Raw genomic sequence first — 27,349 nt, forward strand, 5'->3', positions numbered from 1 at the left:
TCACCGCCAGGGCTCCTTAGAAAACAACAGGTCTGAGTTTCTTTATGTTCTCAGACTGTTAGGCTCCTAAGTGTTCAGAATAATCGTGGTAATAGTCGCTGTAGATCTTCAGATGTAGATGCTGCTTTTATATTGCAAGCGGAACCATATCCGTTCAGCTCTAGTATCCAGCACGGCATTTTTCACCGCTGCACCACTGATGTAACTTTCATTTCCTGAACCAGCAGCAAGGGTCACACTACACATGAGTAGAGTTTGAGAAGTGTCCAGTGAACGAGTCTGAACCGTCTTCAATCATTTCTCTACATTTAAAGGATGTTACGGACGCTGTGTCGGGCCGGCGGAGCTCTTCTGAAGGTAACTCTAAAATAATGAAACAATATCCGGACTGTGTGCTCCTTCAACCTGCAGACACCTCTCTCCTTTTGAAGAGAGGAGTTTTAACATTCATTTAACTGACACTTCAAAATAATCACCGAGCGGTTCTAGGTAGAAATATATGAATGACTTTTAGCTGATCAGTGACATGTTAATGTATGTAGCTAGGCCTTTAGTTATATATATTTATATAGTTTCACTTTTATACAATACAACGTGTCTATGCATACATTTACATGGCATAGAGAATTTCAGCTGAACAGTCAATTAGAAAGAGTTCAACAAACAAGATGAGCACAAGCTAAACATGTTAGAAAACAACTTAAACTATAAACTTTATTATTGTTTTATATATCTTTTAGTAAAACATTGGTAAGGTTAAAGTCCTTAAAGAGGTACATACTTCTAACATTTGAGCATACAAAGCATTCATTAAGATGAATCTCTGTAACTCTGATGTCATTTTGTTGTGTCTGTTTGTAGCAAAGCCAGCGCTCAGCACCGAGGTTGTGGATCACACCAGCCCAGCAGCGATGGGCGTCCAGCCTCCCCATGAACACCGTGGTCCTGTTTGTGCCCCAACAGGAAGCCTGGGTGGTTGAGAGAATGGGTCGCTTCCATCGGATCTTGGAGCCGGTACGACGACTGCACTGTTTTGACACATTTCAGTTCAAAGAGGTCGAGCATTAGTAGTATCTCACAACTGAACCCTATGGTCCAATAACCCTTCTCTTTTATTTGTAGGGTTTAAACTTCCTCATACCTTTACTTGACCGAGTTCGCTATGTGCAAAGTCTCAAAGAGATCGTTATTGATGTCCCAGAGCAGTCTGCAGTATCTCTAGGTAAAGGATCATTAAAATACCAAGTTCTCCATCAGTAACATACATCTTAGCTTGTGTAATATATATAATCTGATGCCTTATTTTTCAGATAATGTAACACTACAGATTGATGGAGTGCTCTACTTAAGGATCCTGGACCCCTTTAAGGTACGCAGTTTGGTTCTCTTTTACATGCATGAATGATCGTCAGCTCCACTGTGTTGTTTTACTCTCATCACAGTGTTGTCATTTGAATCTTTTATTCTGTTTGTTACCAGGCCAGCTACGGTGTGGAGGATCCAGAGTATGCAGTCACACAGTTGGCACAGACCACCATGAGGTCAGAACTGGGCAAACTCACGCTGGACAAAGTGTTCAGGGTAACGATGAGCTGGATCTCACTTTTTTCTTTTCTGCAGACTCATAAGGGAAGATATCGTTTGCACTTCTAGTGATTAAATGTACGTTTATCTTTCAGGAAAGGGAGTGCCTGAACTCCAACATCGTTCATTCCATCAACCAGGCTTCAGACGATTGGGGAATCCGGTGTCTTCGTTATGAAATCAAAGATATACACGTTCCGCCTCGTGTCAAGGAATCCATGCAGATGCAGGTGAGGGGATAGTTACTATGGTAACAAGTCGCAAGCCACTTTGAAATCAAGCACGGTACTGATTAGACTCTAGACGGAGAGAAGAAAATGTTTTGATGCACATTTAAAACATCTGTACAGGTGGAGGCGGAACGGAAGAAGAGAGCCACAGTGCTGGAGTCTGAAGGGACGAGGGAAGCAGCCATTAACGTGGCAGAGGGTCAAAAACAAGCTCAGATTCTGGCATCAGAGGGTGAAAAGGCTGAAAACATCAATAAAGCAGCTGGTGGGTGCACTAAGGAACCTAGTTTAGTCGTTTTACAACAGCAGTTACATCAAAGCATTATGTTCTTGTTTTTTCTAAAGTATCTGTTGCTCTGTTGTGTGACTAAATATTTAATGCAGAGGCTATTGGGATAAAAGTACTTGAATAACTTGTATGTATTAAATGATTATGCAAGTTGTCTGTCACTGATTGTATCACTGTATTTTCTCCAGGTGAGGCCCAAGCCATCATGGCAAAAGCAGAGGCGAAGGCAAAGGCTATTTGTGTGCTGTCAGAGGCTCTGACTGAACATGTGAGGCCCTTTTCTTGTTTTTCAGTTTTTAAATAAGAGTCTTATTAATATAAGTGAAAGATTTGGTTCATTCTAATGTTGTTTTTGTTGTTTATTGTACAGAATGGAAATGCAGCCGCTTCTCTGAGTGTGGCCGAGCAGTACGTGTCTGCTTTCTCCAACCTCGCCAAAGAGTCCAACACCATCCTTCTGCCCTCCAATTCCGGCGACATTACCGGAATGGTCACACAGGTATTTTCTATCTGGAATTCATAAATTGTTTATTACTTTGATTTGAGCCAGGGCAGTAATGGCTTATATTGTGTTTTTCCCCTGAATGCAGGCTATGAGCATTTACGGCACATTGGCAAAGACGAACCACAAAGCAGCGGTGGAGAAGAAGAGCGAAGAGCATGTGAAGCAGTCTGCATCAACCCAATAACAGCAACTCAGTGAATGAACTCGGAGCAGTAACAAAAGACACAGAAGCAGAAGAAGCAGATTATGTTTAACAGTCTCTCAGCTCATACCTTCTGACGGCAGGCAAACAGAGACACTTCATCAAACTGCCTTAGTGTCCTTTTGAAAGCAGGATATTCAATGTTAACTGACCTTTGTTTATGTTCATAATTGTACAATTGGAGTTTGACAGCAGCCTTTAGTCAAATAAAGTCTTACCCAAGATTTTGGCAGGCTAACAAAATGAAGAGTTTGAAGGGGTTTATCTTTCACTGATGCCAGTAGATGAACATGTAAGACATGGATATTATGCAGGACATGGTTTCTTTGCATAAAGTTATTTTTGCGCAATTTAAAACCTTGGGTATATGTATTTCTTCACAGACCCATGGGGGGTTACAGTGTTTTATCCTTTTGCATTTTTTCCAAGGGCTGGTCCAAATAACTGTGTTCTGGTTCTTAAGGCTCATTAGTGTTAATGTGGTAATAAAACAGCCCTCTGCTGTGAAACAGATAGTTTGCAGGCATCAGTGACAAGTTTTCAACTGTCTTCAGCTTTATTGGGACCAGCGACTACATAAGACGTCCGGCAGGATGCATCAGAATTGTAAAAAAATTCCCAGAGTGTAGTTTTTTAAAACTTGGCACATGTTAGATTACTATATATTGTTTCCCTGAAAGAACTAATCCAGTACCTGTCCCAGGACATTCATGAGAAGTTGATGGCTTTGAAATCATTCAGAAATAACTCCCATCCACAAGCAAGTATACAAAGTCAGCCTTTGGAGCAAATGTTTTTGTGTTTTTTGTTTTCACCTCGTATGTCTTATGGGTATGTATTTATTAAGTTTCATGCTTCTCTGTAAAGAGTTTGTCATTTTCAATTATGCTTAAAGGTTTATGAAAAATAACTAATGCAAAAGTGAAACTGGCACTCTGACACTTGCAGAGTTCAGTATAGGTTTACAGTTATGCTGTTATGAAGCACTTGTGTTGAAAAAAAAACTAAGACAATTTGTATAGAAAAATGAATGAAAAACAGCTGGAGTTTGGAAATCATTTCACTTACAGTATGATTTGAAGTATGTTAAAGTTGCCCAGTATGATCTAGTTCACTGTTTAAGTTTAGCAATGTTAAATTACTATGAAAATAAAACAATAAAGTTTGTAAAGTCAGTCTGTTTGCCCAGAAATAAATAAATAAATATATATATAGAAATATATAAAGAATGTGTCGCTCAAGTAATAAAATTGGCAGTTTTTTTACACGAGGGAGTTTAAGCCCTCAGCTTTGCCTTGAAGACGATGTGGACCTAGAATATGTACTGTCAGCAAGTAAAAATACTATTCCTTTATTAATTTTATTTAAGATACATTCAATCAGTTGATATTTTTTTCAACAGTTCGAACAGTCAAAGAGAATTGAATTGATTGTAGTTCGCAACTTATAACGTACCCCTACTCTTGCTCGTCTCTCCTGAATCATTTTTTTATTTCAATTATTATTTTGGGGTTGTCGTACCCAGTTTGGATTGGAAAAGAGCAATTTTTCGACAAAGACTTTATTTTGCAATATTGAGCCTTTGTTTTCCTTTACCACATCCATAGACTGCACACAGCTGAGCGCAACGTTTTGCCTGTAAGATCAAACGAGGGCAAAAACGCTCTGTAAAAATGTGTTACATTCAAAACGTCCGCCACGTATATCCGCCGGGTTGCATGCACGCTTAAGTTCCTATCTGTCACCAGTTTTCTAATCTCATTGTAATGGAGTACCAATGAAGGTGAGCGCTGTGTACCCTTGTTCTCTGTTTACCTGATGCACCCGTACCGGTGTTGTTAACACACACATTCACACACCTGCCCTCCGGCCGGGAGAGGACGAAAAGCCCACAGCTGCAAGGTCAGTGACAAGAGCTATGCAAGCTAGCTGTGGCTAACAGCATTAACTTATTAACCCGTCTCCTGTGTTAGCTAGTGAGTTAATTAATAACACCTGGCACGTCAGCTCAACGTCGGACAGGTTTTAAGGTTTCTCTGGAAGTTGAGGTTTGTGTCAAGGTATCCGTAGATACCATTAGCATCTTGTGTTGCAGGTGTTTTCCATGTCTTCTCTTGACTTTGTTATATTGGTGAGAAAGACTTGTGTTGTGTGTGTGAAAGATGAAGAGGCTCCCGGTGCTGTCTCTGCTCCTGTGGCTGTGTGCGGTGTACTTTGTGGGCCTCTACCTGTTCGTGGGAGGGTTTCTTCTTGTTCGGCTGGAGGTGAACAGGACCAGTACCTGCGGAGACGTGCTGCAGCCCGGAGACGAGCCGGCGGACTTCTGCCGCGCCGAGCCGCGTTTCCGTAAGGTCGTGCTCCTCATTATCGACGCCCTCAAGATTGACTTTGCCCGTTTCGACCCGAACAACACGGAGCCCCGTCCGTACGAGAACAAGCTGCCTGTGCTGGAGGAGACGGTGTCATCCAGGCCTCTCCACAGCCGCCTGTACCCCTTTCGTGCCGACCCTCCTACGACCACCATGCAGAGGATCAAGGGCTTCACTACAGGTTCTCTGCCTACTTTCGTCGATGTGGGCAATAACTTTGCATCCAGTGCCATACTGGAGGACAATCTCATCCACCAGTTTGGTCAAGTGGGTGAGTAGTTACACAGCAATACTTCCTGCAAGACATGTGAACATGACAAATCTGCAACAGTGTCAGGGTAAATATGTATTCCTCCAGGCTGAGTGTGCAAAGAGCAACTAAAGGGCTATTAAGGTTAAGGAAGCTGAAATGAGGTTTAGAGCTGGCTCTACATGGGATTGCTGAGGCTGATAATAATCTATGAAGTAAAAATGTAAAGTTTACTGACATGGTTGCTATGGTGAATTTTAGAACTTGGAGTTGAAAGGGAAAAAACACACCTTTGTTGTTTGATTTTGAACTTGTGTTCGACTATTCGAAGTTAACCAGAAGGCTGCTTTAAAACTAACTTTATTAAAGCTAAGTGCTGCGGCCGTGCCAAGTATAACAATCAGTTTAACAAACTATATGATAACGCCTTAAGCTTTGTTTTTACATAACTATATAATAACAGTGCTTTTAAAAAAACTTAAACACCAGTACTGGTATATTTATGACAGTAGCCCATTAGACAGAATGTATAGACGCATTGATATATCAGCAGGGCTCTCAAAGCTTTTTACTTTGTATTATAAAATGATGGGATGGAAAACTGCTTCCTCACTGCACTCCATATATCACAAACTTTCAACCAGGGGGGTTATTGTCTTAAGGCACCACAATGAAGGACATCAGGAGGACAGGTGTTTCAAGCAGCTATCAAAGGCAAAACTAGAGGTGTCACAAAACTGATGTATGCTGCTGTATTGACTTGTTTTAGATTTTAAACCTATCTGCAACATCAACAAAAACAGTCCCACTGAAATACAGTGATGTCTATTTTCTTGACTAAATGATTCTTTACCACATCCCGAAAGCGTTCAAGTTAACTATCAAAACCGTTTGTAAAAATGAGTGAGCATTTAATTTTGTTCTCTTTCAATGTCTTCTCTCTCACAGGCAGAAGAGTTGTGTTCATGGGCGACGACACCTGGGAGAATCTTTTTCCTAAGAAGTTCCACCGCTCTCTGCCATTCCCTTCTTTCAATGTGAAGGATTTACATACGGTGGACAACGGGATCCTCCAGCACCTCTACACAACTAGTATGTCTCTACTCAATATGATTTTTATAACTCCATGATCATGATGAACACATTGTGTATTTTTGGATTTCGTTCTTGCAATTTAATTGTGCTTCACATCTCTCCGTCACTTGCTGTTGGTTTTGACAGTGGTGGGGGATGATTGGGATGTCCTGGTTGCCCATTTCCTTGGAGTGGACCACTGTGGTCACAGGTTTGGTCCCGACCACCCGGCCATGGCAGACAAGCTGGCCCAGATGGATGAAGTCATCAGGTCAGACAACAGTGCAGCTGCTATGAGCATGTTTCACATCATCCCCCAGCCTGGGGCTCCCAGGATCACCATCTTTTGCTGTCATAGTGCACCTGTAGTACTGTAGACATCACCTGCCACTGTTGTTTTTTAAGATACTTATCTAAACGATACAAAACATTACATCATCAGAGAGGAATTTTGAATAATAATTGAAAGAGTAAAGCTAAATCTCCCTATCAAATAAATCATGAATTGTGATATTAGGAACCCTAAATAATCTCTTTTTAGACCCTTAAGACCATATGTTATATATATTCTTACTTCTCTTCCAGATCTGTGATTGACCGTCTACAAAACGACACCCTGCTGGTGGTGATGGGAGATCATGGGATGACAGACACTGGGGACCATGGAGGAGAAAGTCAGAAGGAGACTGATGCTGCTATTTTCCTCTACAGTCCTTCCCCTCTATTTCCTGGACCGCCCTCCCAGGTCAGTACAGCAGACCCTGTGTTAACAGTTAGATGTGCAAAAAAGCATTTTTTGGGCCTGTTGGATTGGCTCAAGTGGCTAAAGGGACTGTATGTGGCAAATGACTGAAGGAATCATTTCTTAATTAAGACATCAAATTCTCATTCTCAAGCATATGATCTTAGAAAGTGATGAAGTTCTATTTTTAAGTAGTAATTATCAGCAGTGCTAAAACATTGTATAATAAATGGTAATAGAAGTTTAGCAAATAAAAAGCCCATTCTAGGCTCCTAACACAGGATTTCCTTTGAAGGGAACTCTTAATAATAATAATAATAATACATTTAATTTGTAACGCACTTACATTTTTGCATTCTCAAGATGAGTCAGCAAAGGGTTTGCTAGGGGATCGCCTCACCTCGATCAGGGCGTCAGTGAGCTCCTGGACAGTCTCTGTAACCTCCCATCAGTGCTCAGTTGGATTTAGATCAGGGGAACAAGAGGGCCAGTCAATGGCACCAATCCCTTTGTCATCCAGGAACTGCCCACATACTCTGCATACCTGCTCCTCCAACAGCAGACCTGCCAGTTCTGGTGTTCTGGCATACTCAAAGGCAATTCTCTGAGGGCACCACATGAGAAAACCGTTCCTTTTTTTAGGATTGTCTTGCTTTTGCCTCTCTATTGCACCTGTTGTCACTTTAATTTGCACCAAAGCTGATGAAATTGTTCACAATCCCTTCTGCTTCCTAAATGGACAGATCTAATCCCTGAAATCCAACTGATTTGGTGTTATACTGTTTAGATAAAGATCTCCTTTATTTTTTTTAGAGCAGCGTAGTATCAGTCGAAGTGTACATAAATAAAATGTTCACAGACACAAATCATTAACTTTAATTTAGAGCTGCAGTGTTTCCCCGAGGTTGGAGTTGTGGCAGCGGAGGTGAAGTGGAACAATGTTTTAGTTGGGTGCAATTTAAAAAAGATATATGTTCTTTAAAATAATTATTAACATTTATTGGACAAAATAATCAACCAACAACCACCCTATTGTCATAAGTAGGCTCCTGGGTAATGGCAAAAGACGAGAGGAGTCCGAAATTTACCAAAGAAAATGAATAATTTATTTCAAAACGATGCTCACATTTGATTCTGTAGTTCAAATTAATATAATGGAGATAAGCTGGAGCCCAGCAGTGGAGGTCATATTTCATCAGCGGTGCATCTCTGCTGCTAGATGCATATAGGGGAAACACTGAACTGTATTAAGAGACTTTTAAACTCTTCTAAAGTAACGTTCAATATGTTCAAATTGCTCCTAGTGTTTAAAAATGAGCTTCAAAAGAACCATTGTAAATGAAGATACTGAAACTTATGGCTTGTTATCTATTTTATGACTTTTAACCTTGTTGTTGTATGTAACATTTCTGTTTACATCATATATATCTTGCCAAATCAGATGAGTTTTTGTCATTTCAAAAATGAACCATCAATCCTTTCCATGCATGAGGATTTCTCTCCATGCTGTGCAGCTCCCTGAATCTTCTAAATGGATGCTGGCAGGAGGTCTCAGCCGTTTTCAGGGATGAAAGTCGATCTCACAGCAGTAAAATGAACTTCAGTGCACATTTTCATAATTGCAGTGTAATTGGGGAATTACATAAAAGACTGTGAAAGCCATGGGTTAGATTAAGTATGCAGAATGTACCACAATTACAAGGAGAGAGAGATTATTATTTTCTAAAACAGGAATAAACACTTCCACCAGTTGTATAAATAAATGTTGATGCTGAACAGGCTGGCTGCTTTAGTTTACCGAGTTATTTATTTATTATATATAAGGCTTGGTTACAACACGCAGCTAAACCAGAGCTTTACCTAAAAAAGGAAAGGGCTCAATAAATGCATTAGCAAATAACTCTTACTGAAGAGTAGCCTAGTTTGCACTGGATTCAAAGATAAATGCAGTGGTTTCTTGTGTCAAGCGGGAGGTGTTAGACATCTTTTAATCCAGGCGTCACCACTACACTACCCTGCTTTTAAAGCAATAGCAGAGAACGCCTCCCCAAGACAGCACTTTTTATTTTTAAGGGTTTTTTTAGTTGTTTCATCTTTCAAATAATTTTATATTTTCACTTGTATTATTTTGCTCTATGTCGATATTACACTGTTCTAAAATGCCAGAGAAGCCCTTTAAATCTCAGAAAAACTGAGTAGTAATCTAACCACCAGTTATTTTCTTCTGTTTATAGAGTGAACCAGATGTGGTCCCTCAAACAGACCTGGTGCCCACCCTGGCTCTCCTGCTGGGAGTTCCCATCCCTTACAGCAGCGTGGGCCAGGTTCTCCTGCCTGTGTTCCCTCCTCATGAGCAGACACAAGGTGCAGTTGGAGGTTTCAGCCAGCTGGAGGCACTGTGGATCAATGCTAAACAGGTACTCTGCTCAGTTGGTGCTGTGTGTTGTTTAATGTCTCCACACAGAAAAAGCTTCAGACCTCACGTTTCCCTGAGCAAATCACCTCATGTGACCATTCTGTTTCTGCAGGTCAACCGTTTCCTGGAGACTTACTCAAGCATGGCCAAAGACATATCACCTGAGAGCCTCTCTAAGCTGAAGGAAGAATTCTCCCACCTCTCCTCTGAGTACCTGACCATGGTCAGGGAGGGCCGCTCATCCTCCCCGCAGCTGGCTGCCTCCCTGCAGGCTTACCTCACCTCTGTCAGAGACACCTGCAGAACTACCTGGGCTCAATTCAACCCAACCAAGATGGCAGCAGGTTTAGCTGTCCTGGCATTAGCTTGCTTGACTTGTTTCATCCTGTCTGAGCTGTCCCTCGTGTTAATCAGTGAGACTGGTCCGGGACTTAAGGCCCCGGCCATGGTGGCTCTCACAGCAGGAGTTTGTGTGGCTGCTGGTCAGCTGCTCACACAGGGTTACATTGATGTTGTGTGGTGCCTGGCAGCTGCTGCCCTCTGCTCTGAGCTGCTCTTTCTCCGCTGGGCACGTCAATCCAGGACTATAACTGTCGCAAAGAACGGATCTAAAAAGTTTGCTAGCTGGCTGTCCCTGCGCCACCTTCTCGTCCCGCCTCTCCTGGTGCCACTCCTGCGCTGTGCCTCCCTGCTCTCGGATAGCTATGTGATTGCTGAAGGCCGTGTTGTGACCTTTCTGGTGTTCTCTCTCGCTCTCTATATTCCCATCCATCTCAACTGGGATGGCCTGCTTCTGCCCCCCAGCCACGACCCTCTGAAACCTGCAGGACTCCTTCCTGCTGCAGCCTTGCCCCCGTCTACTGTGAGGAAAGAGAGCAGCACCCTCCTAGCCTGCTTAGGACTTCTTGTCGGCAGCCTCTACCTTTCCCTCTCCTTCCATGGCTGTCGAGAAGAACAGGGCTACTGCCGCCCATCCCCCTTCCTGTCCCCTCTTTCCCGGTTGCAGGATGCCCAGCTGAAGAACCTCCACTACATCCTCTCTGTCTTTTCCCTTGGCTTGTGGACTTATCTGCTGAGACGCTGCCTCCGTCACTATGGTAATCTCAACTCCTCAGGGGGGACTGTGTTCACTGCCCGCTGGATCCTACCACTGCTGTCTGTGTGCCTGGGGCTCCACTGGGCTGTTAGTGCCACTCCAGAGGACAGCTTCAGGAATCTTGCAGAGCTGATCAGCGTGGGCCAGCTGGCCCTCCCAAGAACCGCCTTCCTTCTCCTAGGACTGGGGCTGTTCCTAATCTGGCTCGATCCTCTCACTGTGTTTGTTAAGACAAGGACTGCAACTACAGCCAGAAATTCATCTCTACCCCCGCCCAGCTATCGGGCCAGTACTGGAATTAGCCCCCAAGCTGAGTTGCACCACCTCATCCCTCAAATCTACCAGCGCATGCGTCGTTCCCTGGATGATGGAGAGCTGAGTGGGGGCAATGAAGTGGACAGCAGGCCTGCTGTGGAAGCCTATGGCCTGGGAACTGTTTACTCTGCCCCTTTGCTTCTGTTTTGTGGCCTGCTGGGAATCGGTCTTCTGCTGCTGCACCCAGAGGGCATGGCTGTGTCCTTCCTACTGCTGCTGCTTGAAATGGGAGCTCTGCTGCACATCCACGCCTCCTCCACTACCCTCAGCGGCCTGCATGGAACACATTCTAGTGAGATTTTCTTTTCTGTTTTTTTAATCCCTTTGATGCAGTCAGTGTCATCTTTACCCTTCTCACATTCCTCTTACTATTTCCCTTAGGTGGCTTTATTGTGCCCTGGACTCCTGTCATGTTGTGGTCCTTGGCTGCCACCCAGTTTTTCCATGCAACAGGTCACCTTCCCACCTTCCCCTCCATCCAGTGGAGTGCTGCCTTTGTTGGATTCCCTGATGGACACACTGGCACCGTGTTGCCTGCCTCACTGGTTACCCTCAACACGTTTGCCTCACACATCTTGTTTGCAGGTACTGTAGTGGTTATCAACAAAGCAGCTTGAGATAAATGGAGAAATTATAGGCTTTTACAACTGGAAACACAATAGTTATCTAGAACAAAATATAAAGCACATTTTATAATCTAAAACAATAAAATAAAGATGTCATCCAGATTAAGTGATTTTAATGAAATGGCTGGTGTATATATACCTTCCCATCAAAATCTGTTACATTGAAAATGAAACATGGAATGTGTAGGCAGAGATGTGTTATCCCAGAGATTTCTATAGCGTTTTATATCTTTTGATTTGTGGTTGTGTCCATGTTGTCTTCAGTGAGCTGCCCGCTGCTGTTGTTCTGGCCTCTGGTGTGTGAGGTACGGGGCAGCAGGGGAAGCAGAGCGTGTGGGGAAGAAGGAGAAGACGCTGTGATGGAGATGAGACTGAGAGAAAACCCCCAACAGTTCAGCTCTGCACTTTTACAACTCTCAACACGCTACCTCTTTATACTCGGGGCCCAGGTACGTTCAAAAAACACCCAAGGCTTTTGTGTTTTCTACATCTATATACACCCTGTTACTATCCATTACTGATTTGATATTTATTTCTAAAAAAACAACAACCAAAAAGCTAAATTCAGATATCACCAGCTTGTTTTATTCTTTTAGTGTGATTATGTTTTCTTTTGTTCAGTCTCACCTTCATGTGTAAATAATATCACATCCCTCCAGTCACTATCTGTGCACCGCTTCCTTCCTAGGTCTTTGCCTCAGTGTGTGCAGCTGCTATCCTCAGGAGACACCTAATGGTGTGGAAGGTTTTTGCACCCAAGTAAGTGTCTGAATGGATTTTCCAGCTCACATAAACTCACTAACGGTAAATGCTTTTGAGGGTATGGCCCAATAGTTACTGCCAACCACGTACTGGATGTAGGCTTTTTAGTTAATGCACATATTAGTAATAGTCTGCTTCTCTGTAAGTCCACTGTCAGATTTACAGATTTACATATCTGCTTCTAGAGAGAATTTCAAATATTTAGTCTTTTCAAAATTGTAACAAATGTCTCGTCTTGAAATGATTGTAATTCTATGCTAGTATGATTTCTTTTTATTGTTGCCTGCACAAAAACAATGAGTTATAACACAGACTAAAGAGTATTTTGAATTATTATGTACATGTAGGAAACTTCTAATACTCTCCTGCCCTTAATATTGTAAGAGTTTGGTAAAGTTCTGTATTACTTTTCAAATGTGTATGTGTCACTCTCCATGTTTTCTCATTCCAGGTTAATGTTTGAGGCCTCAGGGTTCCTGGTGAGCAGCGTGTCTCTGCTGATCGGGGTCACGTTGGTGATGAGAGTAGATGTGGCTGTGGGCCGATGGTTTAAGAAACTCATTCCTGATGCATCTAGGTAGCGACAGCACTCCCCCTGCTGCTGCTGCTGCTTTACCAATGAAGCCCACCAGAGCTCACTGTGCCACAGAGGAAATGCACATAAAGGTCACTGTAAACAAAAAAAAAAAGAACATTTTCCATCTTTGTCAAGCTCATGGACCCTGACAGAAATGTCGTGTGAACCTGCCTCTGACTTAAACTCTTTTAAGTGGTGAAGCTGACATTGACTGAGGCCCACCTCATTTTCCATCGACGGACTGAAAGACGAGCCTCAGCCTGAACAAGCTCTGCATTTTGTACAGTGTTACAAAATTAAGCACCTCACTCTCCTGATGAGGTCGAAGGCTTTTGAAATCTCCTAATCAGTTGAATGTGCTTTTTTCCTGTCTCTGAATGTCCCTTCTTAACACCTGTTCTCTAACTTTAAGTTTATATGAAACCTTCCAACCCCCCCCCCCCCCCAAAACAGTTTGGAGGTGATGAATTGTCCAGCAGTTAAATTGCTCCCCTAAAAACATCACCCAGTTTACACCGACTGCATGTCTGTCATAGATGGCCAGAAATTCAAAGAAATATTTACTTTGAAGGAATTCTTTTTTACTCTATAACTACCTGATTCAGCTTTTATTGGTATAAAAAAAACAACCTAAATGACTGTATGAACTCATCAACCAGCTGGCTGATCCTTTCACACAGCTGTACCATTATCGTTGTCAATTCAACCTGTCTTCAGCTCCAGGTTGACCACTGAAGAGGCGATCCGTCACACCATGTCTAAAGCTGTACTCTTTCATTTCAGCATGTCTGTCATCTGAGTGTTTGCTGGAGGAGCTTTTACAATTTTTGTTTTTTTTGTGTGTTTTGTATTTTTAAGATGTTGAAATAGCCAGTGTGTCTGGTTACTGCCAATTCATAAAGTAGATATTTTTCTTTTTTACACAGTTTTGGGTTCTTAATCTTTCATGTTCTCCTATCTTTTGTGGATACTGATTTCCTAAATATAGATTTCTTTTAATCACTGATATGTTTTTTATCTCAAATGAAGCATTTGTCTTATCAGGCCCTCTACGACTATTTTCCTGGAATAGGTGCCTAGCTTTAAGTAATGCCTTTTTTTTCATGTATGATGTCATCCTGTTGAGGGGGGTCATTAAATCCAGGACCTCCGCAAACACTATTAATTTATTTCTGCAGGACGTCTGAGTCAGTGTCCAGTGTAAGATCTGTTACTGTTTGCCAGCTGCAGTCAGCAGCTGATGCTCATTAGCTAATGCTTGATATTGAAGGGAAGTTTGAGCTCAGGTTGAATTAGCTACAATGCAATAGTACTGCATTTCTCAGGCTGTTGTTTGGGAGTGACTGGTCATTTATAGCAGCTGCTGTATTGACCACAGCCATAGTGATTGTTTGGCTGGGTTATATGATTACAGGACACATTTGTTTTCTGTTCTAAAATGTTTAATATATAAATAACTGAGCATTTAATATGATTTTACATTATGTGTAAAGTGTAATTAAACTTTTTTACTTGACATTTTTGGCCTCACAATAATTAAAAGTTTGAGAAATACCCGGATTCGTTTCAGTGATTCATGTTTCAACTTTAACATTATTTATTGTTAAAGCGCAAAATATTAATACAGAGCGTAAAAGTAGGATTTAATGTTGTTTATTGATCCGAGGATAAGAAGGAGGAGATCGGTGCTGCCATAAGTTTTTACTGCCCATCAGTCAAGAAGCCTCATTCATTATTCACCTGGCCTCTCCACATTTCCACTTCCCATCACTCTGTAAGTCGTCAAATATCTCACTTGTACAAACACAGAACTAAACAAGGTTCAACTCACAACATTTCCACAAGAAGAAAGTCATACTAGTGTGTTTTTGCTGGGTAGAAACTTCAATAAAAAAACTAAACTTGAAGTCTGACCAGAGGTTGACATACCTCTGGATGATGTGTGAACAGTGGTTTAGTATTGCAGCTGCTCATTTCTATTCCACCACTTTTAATTGAATTAAAAATTAAAGTAAGTAAACCTTACTTTAATGAGTAAACCTAAAAGATGACACCTTTGGATCACACAAAAAAATGTGCCACAACAGTGAGAGTGAACTGCAAATTAAAAACCTGTTTCCCCCCTGTATTAATTTACACCATCAGACAGATCTCTGCTGCAGCCCGTCTAAGAGTGTGATCAAAAGCAACAAATGTGTATCAACAGAATGTGGAAAATCTTGAATCATATTCTCAGAGACAGAAGTAACACCCAAGTCATTGGTATTGATCAAGAAGTTTTTAATGTAATGTCAATATATCATGGTTATTTTGTAAGATAAAGGTTGGAGAATTTCACTGAACAAAAACCATCCATCCATCCATCCATCCATCCATCCATCCATCCAACCATCCATCCACCCATCCATCCATCCAACCATCCATCCATCCATCCGCGGCGTCATTGGGGGAAGGGTTGGGGGTTGGAGTCGAACCCAGCAGAGAGGCAGGGTACACCCTGAACTAACTAGATTTATACTTTTGTCTCTTGCCAACTGGAGACAACGCTACTGAAGTAAAATGTTCTTTTGGTGGGCAGGTTAAGAATACATTATTCTAATAAGTTACCTGTTACCTGCATGTTTTCTTCCCTCTTCTTTATTAACAAGTATATTTAAAGGAGCAGTACCTGTTAAAAAACGGTAAACAATTGGCAGTAGGGTTGCCAGGAAGTTACTGTAAAATTAACGGTATATTGCTGTTGCTGAACTTTACAGTTTTCTACCGTTTTTGTAAATACAGCAAAAAGCTGTGATTTTACACCTTAACAGGAAAATACTGTTGAAAGAATTGACTGTTTAACCCTCATGCTTTGTTCCTTTTTACTACCCTTTTAGCTTGTCCGTGGCCAAAAATGGCCACTAACAGGCTGATTCAGTCATTTTTTTAGATTTTGTATGTTTTTTGCTACTTTTACTGCATAATGTTTGCTTGTCATAAAGTATAAAATATTCTCATATTTTCATTTTTAACCCTTCAAATGCCAGTTTGTTTGCACAATGCACCTGTTGGAAAACAACCTCAACGTTGACAATTTTAAATATTCTCAATGCTACTGGTATTTATTACATATATAGTAGCACAGTCTGAGATATGTAACTTATTAACAGCAACAGTGATTTCAATGCATTTTTATTTTTTGTGCAGTGACAGAAAAACAGAAAAACTCCCTCTCAGCTTATTCGTGGCCAAACTGGCCACCTCTTGTTTACATTCTGAAAATGCTATAAAATGTATATATATTAAAGGATTTGTCCACTTTCACCACTTGATTTTTTAAATTTGCTTCATTCCTTGTCATGAAAACCAAAATTTCATTCAAATTCAGAATTTTAACCCTTTAAATGCCTGTCAGATCACAATATGCTAATGATGTAAAAAGGGAGAAAAGCGTAAAATCACAATTTTTTACCAAATAATACATGCTACCTGATAATTTTTTTAACCATCATTGCAACTAAATGTATGTCAATAATAAGCAGTACCAATGATTTTTATGCATCACTCATTTTTTGTGCAGTGACAGAAAAACAGAAAAAAACCCCTCTCAGCTTGTTCGTGCCCAAACTGGCCACCTCTTGTTTATATTCTGAAAATGCTATAAAATTTATATATATTATAGGATTTGTCCACTTTCACCACTTGATTTTTTTAATTTGCTTTGCTTTGCTGAACATGAAAGTCAAAAATGTAATAAATACCAGAGTTTTAACCCTTTAAATACCAGTTAGATTACATATTACCACTAACTTTCCAGGGAAAAAGAAGAGAAAGTTGTAATTTTTTCACATAACATTGATGCAACCAAATTTGTTTTAATGATCATTGCAGGTCAATACCAGTAACAGTGACAAAGATTATATATATATATATATATATATATATATATATATATATATATATATATATATATATATATATATATATATATATTGCATTATTACTTCTTTTGAGCAGTGACTAAAAAGACAAAAACTCCCACTTGTCGTGTTAGAGGTGAAAAACATTTTCTTTGTTATTACAAAATGCTATAAAAATACCACATAAGATTATTTTCTACTATCAACAGTTGATTTTTTTAAAAGCGTGTTTCAATGAGTGTGTGTACATGCATGCGTGTGCATTCTCAAGAGCAGCAGGATGTGCAAACTGGAGCTAGTGGTTGCCGTTCAACAGAGGTAAACATGACTCTGTCCAAACCTTTTGAAATAAGTCGCTGGCATCAAATTCAAAATGGGCATGAAATATTCAAAAAAACAATAATTGTTGTCAGTTTCAAGATTTGAGTTGTTTTCATTGGGCTATTTTTTCAATCAAATAGTGTTAGCCTACATTTTCAAAATCATTCTATTCACATTTTCCTCAATGTCCCAACTTTTATGGATTGTATCTGTGGCTGTCACAGTAAGTCTAATTATTGAGGGATTTGTTTGCTTGCCTATTTATGGCTTCAGTTGTGGACTCTGTCTATGCACGTATTTCCCATGAGTGGAATCTTCCAAAAGATAAAGCTAATGAGCTAGTTGCAGAAAACTGTGGTTAACAACGCTGAAAATACTACACTGTGCTCCTTTCCCAAGCACTCTATCTGTAAGGTGTCCTAAACCAATAGTTTCCAATCTGTGTGTGTGTGTGTGTGTGTGTGTGTGTATATGTGTGTGTGTGTGTGTGTGTGTGTGTGTGTGTGTGTGTGTGTGTGTGTGTGTGTGTGTGTGTGTGTGTGTGTGTGTGTGTGTGTGTGTGTGTGTGTGTGTGTGTGTGGTGGTGGGGGGGGGCGTTCATGATAATACATTTTATTATTGATCATTGACTGGACTTAAGCTACATCAGTTATTTGTGCGACAACAATGATGTCACAGTTAACGGCTGGTAAGTGAGTGACTAGTGTCCGAAATGCTTTGAATGTTTGCTAAATAAGTGCATTATATATTATATATAGGCCAAGAGGTAGTATTTGATGTATACAGTATATTTTTGATATATTTAAAGTGCTGAAGTTGAAAATTTAAATATCAGGCAAAAGTCCACACCCTTGAGAAATTTCAGCCCTAATGCATTAACACAGCTAAAATGGTTGAAAAAAAAAAAGTGAAGTGGCCACAAATGGCCAGGATAGAGTCCAGAGGGTTAATACTGTTTATTTACACTTCTTCACAAGAGGTATATTTGCAGATTTTTACTGTGAATTGTAAATACTACACCTAGTGATTTGATAAATGATTCCTTGCATGTCAGGTTATGTTTTAAAATAATAAATAAACATTGCCTTTAAAATTGCAACTTAAATGTTAAGACAAATAATAAAACTTCAAAGTGTCTTCTCAAACCACATCTGTCTTTATTGAAACTGTGACAAAAACAAAGAAAATACACTTTAAGAACATGAAGGTTAAATAGGCAAAAAATCTAACACAAATACTTACATGAAGACATTTACAAAGGCCATTTCCAATGTAAAAAAAAGTGCATAAAAGAGTTTTGGTAGATACATTTTAAACAGAGAAGTGAAAAGAAATCTGTTATAGTTTCATAACTGAATAAACAACCTGTCCTCTGAGGGAAATTGGGTCCCTGGACCTGCACCTCCCTCTGATTTTTCCTTCCAGACTGAAACTGCCACAAGGATTCTGTAAAGGGAAAAAAACAACATTAGAACAAAAGCAGCTCCAGCTGAACAGTGAACTTTATCATATGGACAATCCTTTCTGAATATTCTCCATATACAAAGAAGTAAAGTAAAAGTATGAAGTAGAATTAGTATGAAAGTCCTGGAATTACTTTAAGTACATGAATTCAGGATGTATGGCAGCAGCTTTATGTGTTAAAACATTAAAAAACAAAAAACATGCTCCAGGTCAATTCTGACAGTCTCACTAAAGTTTCCTTTTATACATTTTCAAATGCTGTATATTATTCTATTTATACTATGGCCATATTGCCTAGTAGGCCCAGCTAATCATAATTTCTAATTCGCTCACTGCGTTTGTGTCTGCCTGCAGTGTTTCTGTGTAATTTCCAAATCTAGTTAACATCAATCTTACAAATGACTTCAAACTTAGTAAGTGATGGTTTTTGCCTATTCTAATTACCAAAGCAGTAAGGCACTCACCTCTTAATTGTCAGGATGGAGATGGATGACAATCTGGCAAAGCCAACTCCACTGTCCTTTCAACCATGTGGTCTCAACTTCTTTTTCCCAAAATGCATTGCAAAAACTACGGTAAATTACTGTTTTGTTTCCTTCAAGCAATAATACAGTGAAATATTGTTATAAACCGTTATAATACAGTAATGTCCTGTATTTAAACACAACAGGATCATACTGTTGAAATTTCCTTGTAAATTTACAGCAATTTCTTAGACTGTATGTAATTCTGACATGTAGCATTTAAATGGGTACCGCAGTCCAAATTCAAAACATTGGAGAGAGCTGTCTCCGCCCCCTCTTCCCTAAAGTCGTTGTTCACACAGGTCGCCATGTCGCATACAATGAAGCTTCAGTGTTTAGCCAGCTCTTGAAACCTTTTTGCATTCTGACCTCTCTCTGTTTTGTTTTTTTTCAAAAGCATCGCCAATATTTATCCTACTTTTACCACGTGTCTGGTCGTGGAGCTTATTAGAAATATGGCAAGGCTTTTTAGGTCGGGTAGATCAGTTATATCCAAACCAGTTCGCTTGCCTGCTTTCATCGCTGCATCACCTGTTGGTTTGTCATTTGCCTGGCAAACGAGGGGCGTCCAAAACGGCTTTGTCAGGGTGCCATAAAACTGCCTCCTTTCTCTGGTCAAAACAGATACAGACCGTTCAGGAACAGAATCTAAAGTTAGAAGGAGGACATACTGGCTGCTGCATTGTTGTCAGAGAAGCCAGCACTTCAACATAGCATGTTTCCTTACTGTCTGATCATATAGTAAGATACCTTTATCATTTAATTTAGTAAATATCTTACATATTGGTCCTTTAATGTATATTTTATACATGAAATGAAGATGTATTTCTTTAGTACTGTACAAAAAGATTACAGTCTTAATAACAATAATAATGACATCATATTTTATTTTGGCCTTGATCTTGACCTATAACTTCCTGTGGATTATTATTATAGAGAAGACCTAGGCCAATTACTGATTAGAATCTGTTAGATCTCTTACTTGTAGGCAAAACTAGGTGAATAAAAAATGGTCAATAAGAGATTAATTTTGTTTACCATCATCATATATAAAGTTGTGTGGCAATACAACATGTTATTACTGATTATATTACCGAAATGTAATTCTAAAAAAAATCCCTAAGATTACATGAAAGCACATTTGATCAAACTGAGTGTTGTAGTATAACCAAGGGGAGTCGAATGATGTGTCCTGTGAGTTTGGTGGCACTACAACGCGTTACAGTACAGTTCTTACTTACAGTATTTTATCACCAATTGTAATTATAAATAATCCCTTAAATTACATGAAAGTACATTTTATTCAATTAAGTGTATCCAAGATGAGTTGATTCATGTGTGATATTAGTTGTTTGGCACTATAACATGTTATAGTACAGTACCTCAGTGGTAATCATTCTGAAAATAGCTGTGATTACAAAAAGATAGATTTAAAAAAAGTTAGATATCTATTTTGCCCCTGCTTCGAAAAAACCCCCCAAAAAACCAAATATACACACAAGCCAGATCAAGAGCTACATGCCAAAATCAACAGAAATGAAAGTTCCTCCATGCTGCTGCGCTTGTGACTAAGCAACAAAAAAAAGGCAGTTCAAAGGGCTCCTTTGTTCCTTTTGGTCTCACTTACCTGGAACATCATGCTCCAGACAAACACAGTTGAAGGCACTGGTTGTATTCATTTAGAATGCCATAAGGCCATGTTACCATCACATCAACATTTCTAGAATCAGAGTCTGCTTCTTAAAAGTTTCTTAGCACAGTTTCTCACATGATGACACATTGTTGAATGTCTATGAAGATAATATGATAAAGGGGGCATACAGCTACACCAACAAGTAACCTGTTCTGACTGACTTCATCAACTTAGTCAGCTTCGTGTTTAAAGACAGAAGGAAATGTGTCAAGAATTCTTTCAAAAGAATCTTAAGACAAAACTTAAAACCGCAGCAGTATCTCAAAATGTGACAAATTTTGCAAAGACAGTAGGAAACCTCCTTAATAGGGCCCCATTTGACAGCACTCACTCTTGTTGCCCTGCTTAGAATCTCATGTATTATTCCTTCTTTACAATACAACACTAAAGGACAATGAAAAGAGGCATTATCTGTCTGGGAGTGAAAAAAGAAAGAGCGTCAGAACACTAGCAGATATTGGTTGGAGGGGCCCCCAATGCATTTTTGCCTAGGGCCCCAAAAGGCTGTAGAATCACCACTGAAGATGGGAACCAAAGGTATTACTGTTGGGACTGGGATAGACTTCCAGATAATTTGAATGGGACCTTTCATTGCAGCAGTGGCACTTTATTGAAAGGTTGAAAAGGCTACATTTTTGTATAAAAACCAATCATGCTGTTTTTTAATGCCTGAAGCAACAGAGGCACAGAGCTGATTACCACTCTGCCCCAAACGTGGACCAGATATCTTGTCCAGCACAGATACAGGACTGCAAAGCCAATTAGTCCCCCTCCGCCCCAGCCTGGGCACTGTATTAAAACAGTTTTAACATTGCAAACCTTGTTGAAATTGGACAGAGAAAAAGTATTTTATGTGTAGAAATGAACCGTGCATTAAGATATGCTTATAACCTGGGGTACTGTCAGAAAACTTTTCAGCTAATTTAGACTATGTAAATCACATGCTCATCACAATTTTTGCACACGGCTTCTGATTCCTAAGGGATTAAAAGCTGCATGGCAATTTCTGCATGTCACATTGTAAGCTTTACAAAGCCAACGTTCAGAGCTTTACAACTCCATCAGCATTTTTTTTCACAGGAAGAGAAATATGTGACGGCAAACTATTTTTGGTTTGGTATTGTTAAATGGAAAAAGAACTAAGCACTTACTCTATACTGATCCAATTTTAGAAACCTTTCCTAAACTGCACAAACCTGTATGGATTGCATGGTGACTTTCAATGCATGGATCTGATTTCAAATTTTGTTTGAGTCTGATTTAAATGAACTGATGGTTAATCAGAACTAAAGTGAAGTACTGCTACCTACAAGAGGTTTTATTATTTACAAAGGAATTCCAGACCAGATCAGTTATGTCAGACACAATTTGGTTAAGGTTAGGGATAGTGCATGAAAATGGAGGAGGATTACTTCTTCATAAAAACAAAAACAATCATTTTTGCATTAATAGCAACACAACGTGTTTTTGGATTGTAGCCACAATACCATCGAAAGAGTGAAAAGAAAAAAAAAACAGGGTAGTTGTTCAATGCCCGGCTAAACAGCTTCAAACATTTGGGTTCTCAGGGTATGTCCGGTTACTTCCAGCTTTTGAGTACATGTGTGAATGGTGATATTGAGGTGTTTATTTGAACATTATCATTGTCTGCAATCTGAACATGGCATAAATCACAGGTAAATGCTGTTAAAACTGACCTTCACAAGATATGCTGTGTTTTCTTTTACTGCCTGACTTTGACATTTGGTGGTTCTAGAGAACACGGTAACATCTCCAGCTGTTGATGTGTGAAGCCTTGAATTTCTTATTATTGTATACGTAATGACTGTGAAGTTGTGGAGCCGATCACAGAGCTTTCATTAAGGCATCGGTTATTCTCTAATTGCTCATCATTATCAGTTGAAAGGCCCTTTGGACAACAATCTCCACACTCAGCCTGCATCAACTATTAAAGGCCGACCAATTTTCATCATAGGGATGGAAAAATCGTCTGGCTGCCCCTCTGATGTTTATACTGTGAGCTCAGAGAGAAGGGCTTGAACTTTCCACATAAAAGCTGACATAAAAGTGTTTTGATGATATCCATCATCCCAGGCTCTGCAAATGAATGAAAGGGATGCCGAGTTTCTGGACTCTTAGAAAATATATGGGCAGAAAATGCTCATTTGTTAGACTATAGAGTTCAGTTAATGGATTTGTAAGGGGCCCACAAAAGGCCTCTGAAAAAATGCCATGTAAGCTTGGTATAGTGAAGGGTAGGTCTATATGCTCAGTGTGGAAGTAGCATGTTGCCTTGGAAACCACTATCCCACATGGAACCATTCCTCCTGGTATGAAAGCGAGTGAACCGGGCTGATGAGAAGTTTTGAAAAAGTATCACCATACTTTTTCAAAACTACTCATCATTTTTTTCAACACGATCTTTGCAATAGTGCTGACAAACTGCAGCTCGTGGTACTGGTCCAGACCAGATATTGTCATGATGTCAATAATGATATAGTCTGCCTTGGCAGGTTTACTTCTGATCTTTAACTTTGCTTCAAAAAAAAACCTCACTAACAAGTCTGCTTTTCTGGAAAGAGAAACATTTGTGATTGACAAAAATGTTTTTTTTTTCTCTAATAATTTCTATGATGGAGATTATGTTGAGTTATCTTCATATTATATTTTAATTAGGTCTGCCAGCATTAACACGATGATCAGTATTCATTAAGACCTCCAATTTAATGTATTAATTCTTGCATTCCAGTGGCTCCCAATTTTTTTTCTTCAGGGCCCCCATTGGCAAAAAATATATATTTCTAACTGGAGAAGAGCCAGTTCACTGCCTGAGCACTGCTGAGTTGCCCTTGGACAAGGCAGCAACCCCCCTCCCCATCCCACCAGCTCAGGAGCGCTCGCTGTTGGCAACCTCCTTACTCTGACATTTCTCCATAAGTGCCAAAGGATCCTGTTTTTGCATTTGTGTGTATTCAACAACAGAGTGTAAAATTTCAATTCCCCTGCAGGATTAATAAATTTTATTTTCTATCTTCTTCTTTTGAAATAATAGAATTTCATATATACAAATGGGATATATTACAAATGGGATTCATCTCAATTAACTATTGAAATTGAAAGTATTGGTGATTAAAAAATGTAATCGTTCATTCTTAAGCACATTTTTCTCCACAAGTGCAGTCATGAGTCATGAACCGGAGGTTGATGGTATTTACAACTTAAAACTTGCTGTTATTATATTTCATGGAGAAAAGGCTTCAGTCATTGTTTGCATGATACAGTCTGATTCGTGAACATCTTGATTGAAGTAGTTTCCAAAGCACTTTCTTTATACTTCATCTGTACAACTACTTGTCCACCAACTGTTCATATCCAGTTCCTAACAAATGAATGTTACCTACCTACAGTGATAATAGGCTATTTAAATATTACAGTTATCTACATCTGACACAGCAGACTCTTCCCTTACACAGAAAACTCCCATACAGATACATCAACACACAATAACTGAAAAAGTAAAGACCTTATGGTATAAAAAACATGATTTGATTTCAATTAAAATTTAATGAGTTTCTGAGAAGTTGCATATATATGATTTGATAGGTTGATGACTTATCAAAACCATCTTGATCTTGTTTTAATGAAAGGATTTAATGCTGTACAATCAGGTAATGCTTATCTCTAAAATAGACCATGAAACATTGGATTATTAATAAACATCTGCAGTGAGAAGGATCATTTTCTAGTGGATAGGTGCTTCAAAGAAGAAAAAGAAGATTTCCTTTATCAATCCCTCGTTAGGGATATTAAATTTTATACTCTGTTGTTGAGACATGTTACACAAACGGAGGCAGAATTACACACACATGCACTAATGGAAAGATGTCGGATAGAGGACTTGAATCAGCGACCCTCCGGTTTCCAACCCAAGCCCCAACAGACTGAGCTACTGCCACACCAATAGAATTATCGGATGAGACTGATGAAAATAAAATGTGTTAATTTGCATGAAATGCCAAACTATAAATATTTCTTGATTTATGCCATCTTAAAAAAGACTAATCCGTTCATTAATCTGCAGGATTTAAATGGCAGAACATTATTGCCACATATGTATAATTGAATATGAATCTGCGATTTTATTGCTTTTACAGCAAGCCCTGTGTTCAATGTCCCTGTGTGACTCTGTTTCTGCAGCACATAATCAGAAATCTGTAACTACATTTGTCTTCCAATCTTTGTTTACCTGCATGAATTTGACCTCTTTTGTGTCTCATATTGCTTTGAACTAACACAGGTCATAACAATCACTGAAATGATATCTGCAAGTGAGTCCAGGGAGAAAATGAATCTCCATGTTGAATTAACTCTATCAGTTTTAAACTGATGAGGTTTGCAGCCTCAGTCCGAGTGTCGCATGGTCTGAACTCATCTTTGAATGAAGCTGGATTTTAGATTAAAGGAAATTAAAAGAAAATACTTATTTCAATGTTGTTTGGACTTCACTGACTCATCTGATTCCAGAGAGCATTTCCAAATCAGTTTGTATTTTGCTTAAATAAAAGATGAAACACTGCTTTGGTAAAACACTTGAAAGAGGAATCTTCACTTAACAAAATCTGTGAATCTGTTTGTAGCTCTAATTCTTTCTTCCAATCAATACCAGTCTCAAGTCACAAGGAAGCTTGAGCTTTTGAATAGATTTTCATGCACTTTAGGATTACCTCTCTGTTAGTCTCTTTTTCAGAGTATAGGGAATGACAGTTATAACTGGTTTGTGCTATATATTGTACGTCTGTAAATGCAAAATTATATCCTCTGCTTTGAAGAAGGTTGTGATTTGTTTTTTGTGCATCTGCAGGATTAAATTGATAACACTGGCTAAATTTAATTGAAATGGGTGGAGTAATGGGACAAGGGAGTACTCATAAATTAACAATTGGAATTGGATCCACTCTACAAACAATCAACATTGCTTGAATCCAACCCTTGAAGAAAAAAAAAGAAAGAAAATAATTGGATTTGATTTATGAGTAATGTAGTAATAGTGGGTCTGACTTTTAAACAGACACAACTTAAAGTGTTTTCCCTGTCCGGTCAGTGGCTGTAAATGCAGATTTTAATATTATACAATGCCACAATTCATTATGTAAACGCTTTTATCCAAAGCGATTTTCATCAGAGAATAAGGACAACACAAGCAAGGAACTAGAAAGGAGGAAACAGCGTCAGTAAGAGCAAACGATCAGCTTCGAGTCTGATCTGTCACACAGGAGCTGACAGGCAGTGCAGGCAAAGCATGACATTGACAGCTGTTCATGAGAGTTCTAATCAGCATCAAAACCATCCTTAAAGGGTCATTATTAAACAAAACCATCATCATCATCTTCAATAATTTAATTAAATGTGTAGGTATTCATTAAGGAGCTTGGTCTTTAGCTTTTTCTTAAAGGTGCATAGGGACTCTTCAGGTTGAATAGAGTTTGGAAGTTTGTTCCACCACCAGGGGGCGACAGAGGAGATGAGTCTAGTTGGAGACTTAGGACACTGTTGTGATATCATGTAAGACTTTGAATATCAGTCTTTGTGGAGATCTCCAGTTGTCCCTCTACTTGTATGCACTTTTATGTAGCAGTCTTTTATGGCCATGAAATATTCCCCTTGGGACAAATTGAGTCATCTTGATGTTGTATATGGTGCCATTTAAGTTAACCATGTCAGCAGACCTGCCAGAGGGCTTAACATGCTAAGAAAAAGAACATTTTCAAAGGGAACATGTTAAGAATAGATGGCTGATTGCCTCTGAAAGGGTCAGTGACAATATGGATTGAAATGCACAGTGAGGGCAGCAGGTAGCAACACATATATGATACATGATATACACTTGAACTGCTTTTTGGCCTGTTATGATTGTGTGACATAATGGCTACATTCTTAGCTTTACTCAAACTATGTGCTATATGCTTTACCCCAGCTCTAACCCTTACTCAAGCCTGAATTCTAAAATGAACTGTTATCAGTGTATGTAACATTTCTGTTCCCTGATCCCTGAACCAGGGATATGACTATATAAACTAATAATGCGCTGTCCCTACAACAGGACAAACATATAAAGGCCTTTGCACACTGAACCTCAGTTGTGTAAAAATGCTCCATGGCCCTTTACCAATATATATAAAAACAGTATCAGGATTCAGAAGCATGCAAAGAGGAGCAACAAAACAAGTTAACACCAAGCTGCAAAATGCAAAGAGCAACCCACCGGAACCATATTTCTCCATGTCAAAGAGTGCTCTGGCAGGATACCCAAACCTAAATTGTTCCCAGAAGCATAGCCATCAGTGTGTAAAAGAGCATTTAAATCATTAGTTCTGTCACGAGTGTGTTAATGCATGTTTTGATGGGTGAATG

General features: G+C 39.4%; 2 protein-coding genes across 3 annotated transcripts; both read left to right on the plus strand.

Annotated features, from left to right (window-relative positions):
- The first annotated feature begins 196 nt into the window (after positions 1 to 196).
- On the plus strand, positions 197 to 3,985 carry stoml2 (stomatin (EPB72)-like 2). The gene is made up of 10 exons (XM_020630565.3): positions 197 to 357; positions 862 to 1,014; positions 1,123 to 1,222; positions 1,311 to 1,369; positions 1,480 to 1,581; positions 1,680 to 1,814; positions 1,935 to 2,079; positions 2,292 to 2,371; positions 2,474 to 2,602; positions 2,694 to 3,985. Exons 1-10 carry the CDS (start codon positions 316 to 318, stop codon positions 2,790 to 2,792), a joined length of 1,044 nt encoding a protein of 347 aa, XP_020486221.1. The 5' UTR covers positions 197 to 315; the 3' UTR covers positions 2,793 to 3,985.
- A 528-nt stretch (positions 3,986 to 4,513) lies between these two features.
- On the plus strand, positions 4,514 to 14,597 carry pigo (phosphatidylinositol glycan anchor biosynthesis, class O). Of its 2 annotated transcripts, none has more exons than XM_020630563.3 (11): positions 4,514 to 4,712; positions 4,973 to 5,450; positions 6,378 to 6,521; positions 6,651 to 6,774; positions 7,089 to 7,248; positions 9,480 to 9,662; positions 9,774 to 11,364; positions 11,454 to 11,657; positions 11,963 to 12,147; positions 12,387 to 12,457; positions 12,912 to 14,597. In XM_020630563.3, the coding sequence occupies exons 2-11, from the start codon at positions 4,973 to 4,975 to the stop codon at positions 13,039 to 13,041; spliced, it is 3,270 nt and encodes a 1,089-aa protein (XP_020486219.1). In that variant the 5' UTR covers positions 4,514 to 4,712; the 3' UTR covers positions 13,042 to 14,597. The 2 variants fall into 2 exon arrangements, with proteins under 2 accessions (XP_020486219.1, XP_020486218.1); XM_020630562.3 differs by having other exon boundaries at positions 4,517 to 4,593.
- The last annotated feature ends 12,752 nt before the right edge of the window (positions 14,598 to 27,349 follow it).

The sequence above is a fragment of the Labrus bergylta genome, chromosome 17 (assembly GCF_963930695.1).
Source record: "Labrus bergylta chromosome 17, fLabBer1.1, whole genome shotgun sequence".
NCBI lineage: Eukaryota > Metazoa > Chordata > Actinopteri > Labriformes > Labridae > Labrus > Labrus bergylta.

Excerpts from the sequence above, each read along its gene's own strand:
- stoml2 (XM_020630565.3), top strand. The coding sequence starts at position 316 with ATGTTACGGACGCTGTGTCGGGCCGGCGGAGCTCTTCTGAAG. Across the intron at positions 1,370-1,479 it reads GGATCCTGGACCCCTTTAAG|GCCAGCTACGGTGTGGAGGA; the intron begins GTACGCAGTTTG and ends GTTTGTTACCAG. Across the intron at positions 2,603-2,693 it reads TTACCGGAATGGTCACACAG|GCTATGAGCATTTACGGCAC; the intron begins GTATTTTCTATC and ends CCCTGAATGCAG.
- pigo (XM_020630562.3), top strand. Across the intron at positions 11,365-11,453 it reads CCTGCATGGAACACATTCTA|GTGGCTTTATTGTGCCCTGG; the intron begins GTGAGATTTTCT and ends TATTTCCCTTAG. Across the intron at positions 12,148-12,386 it reads TCTTTATACTCGGGGCCCAG|GTCTTTGCCTCAGTGTGTGC; the intron begins GTACGTTCAAAA and ends CTTCCTTCCTAG.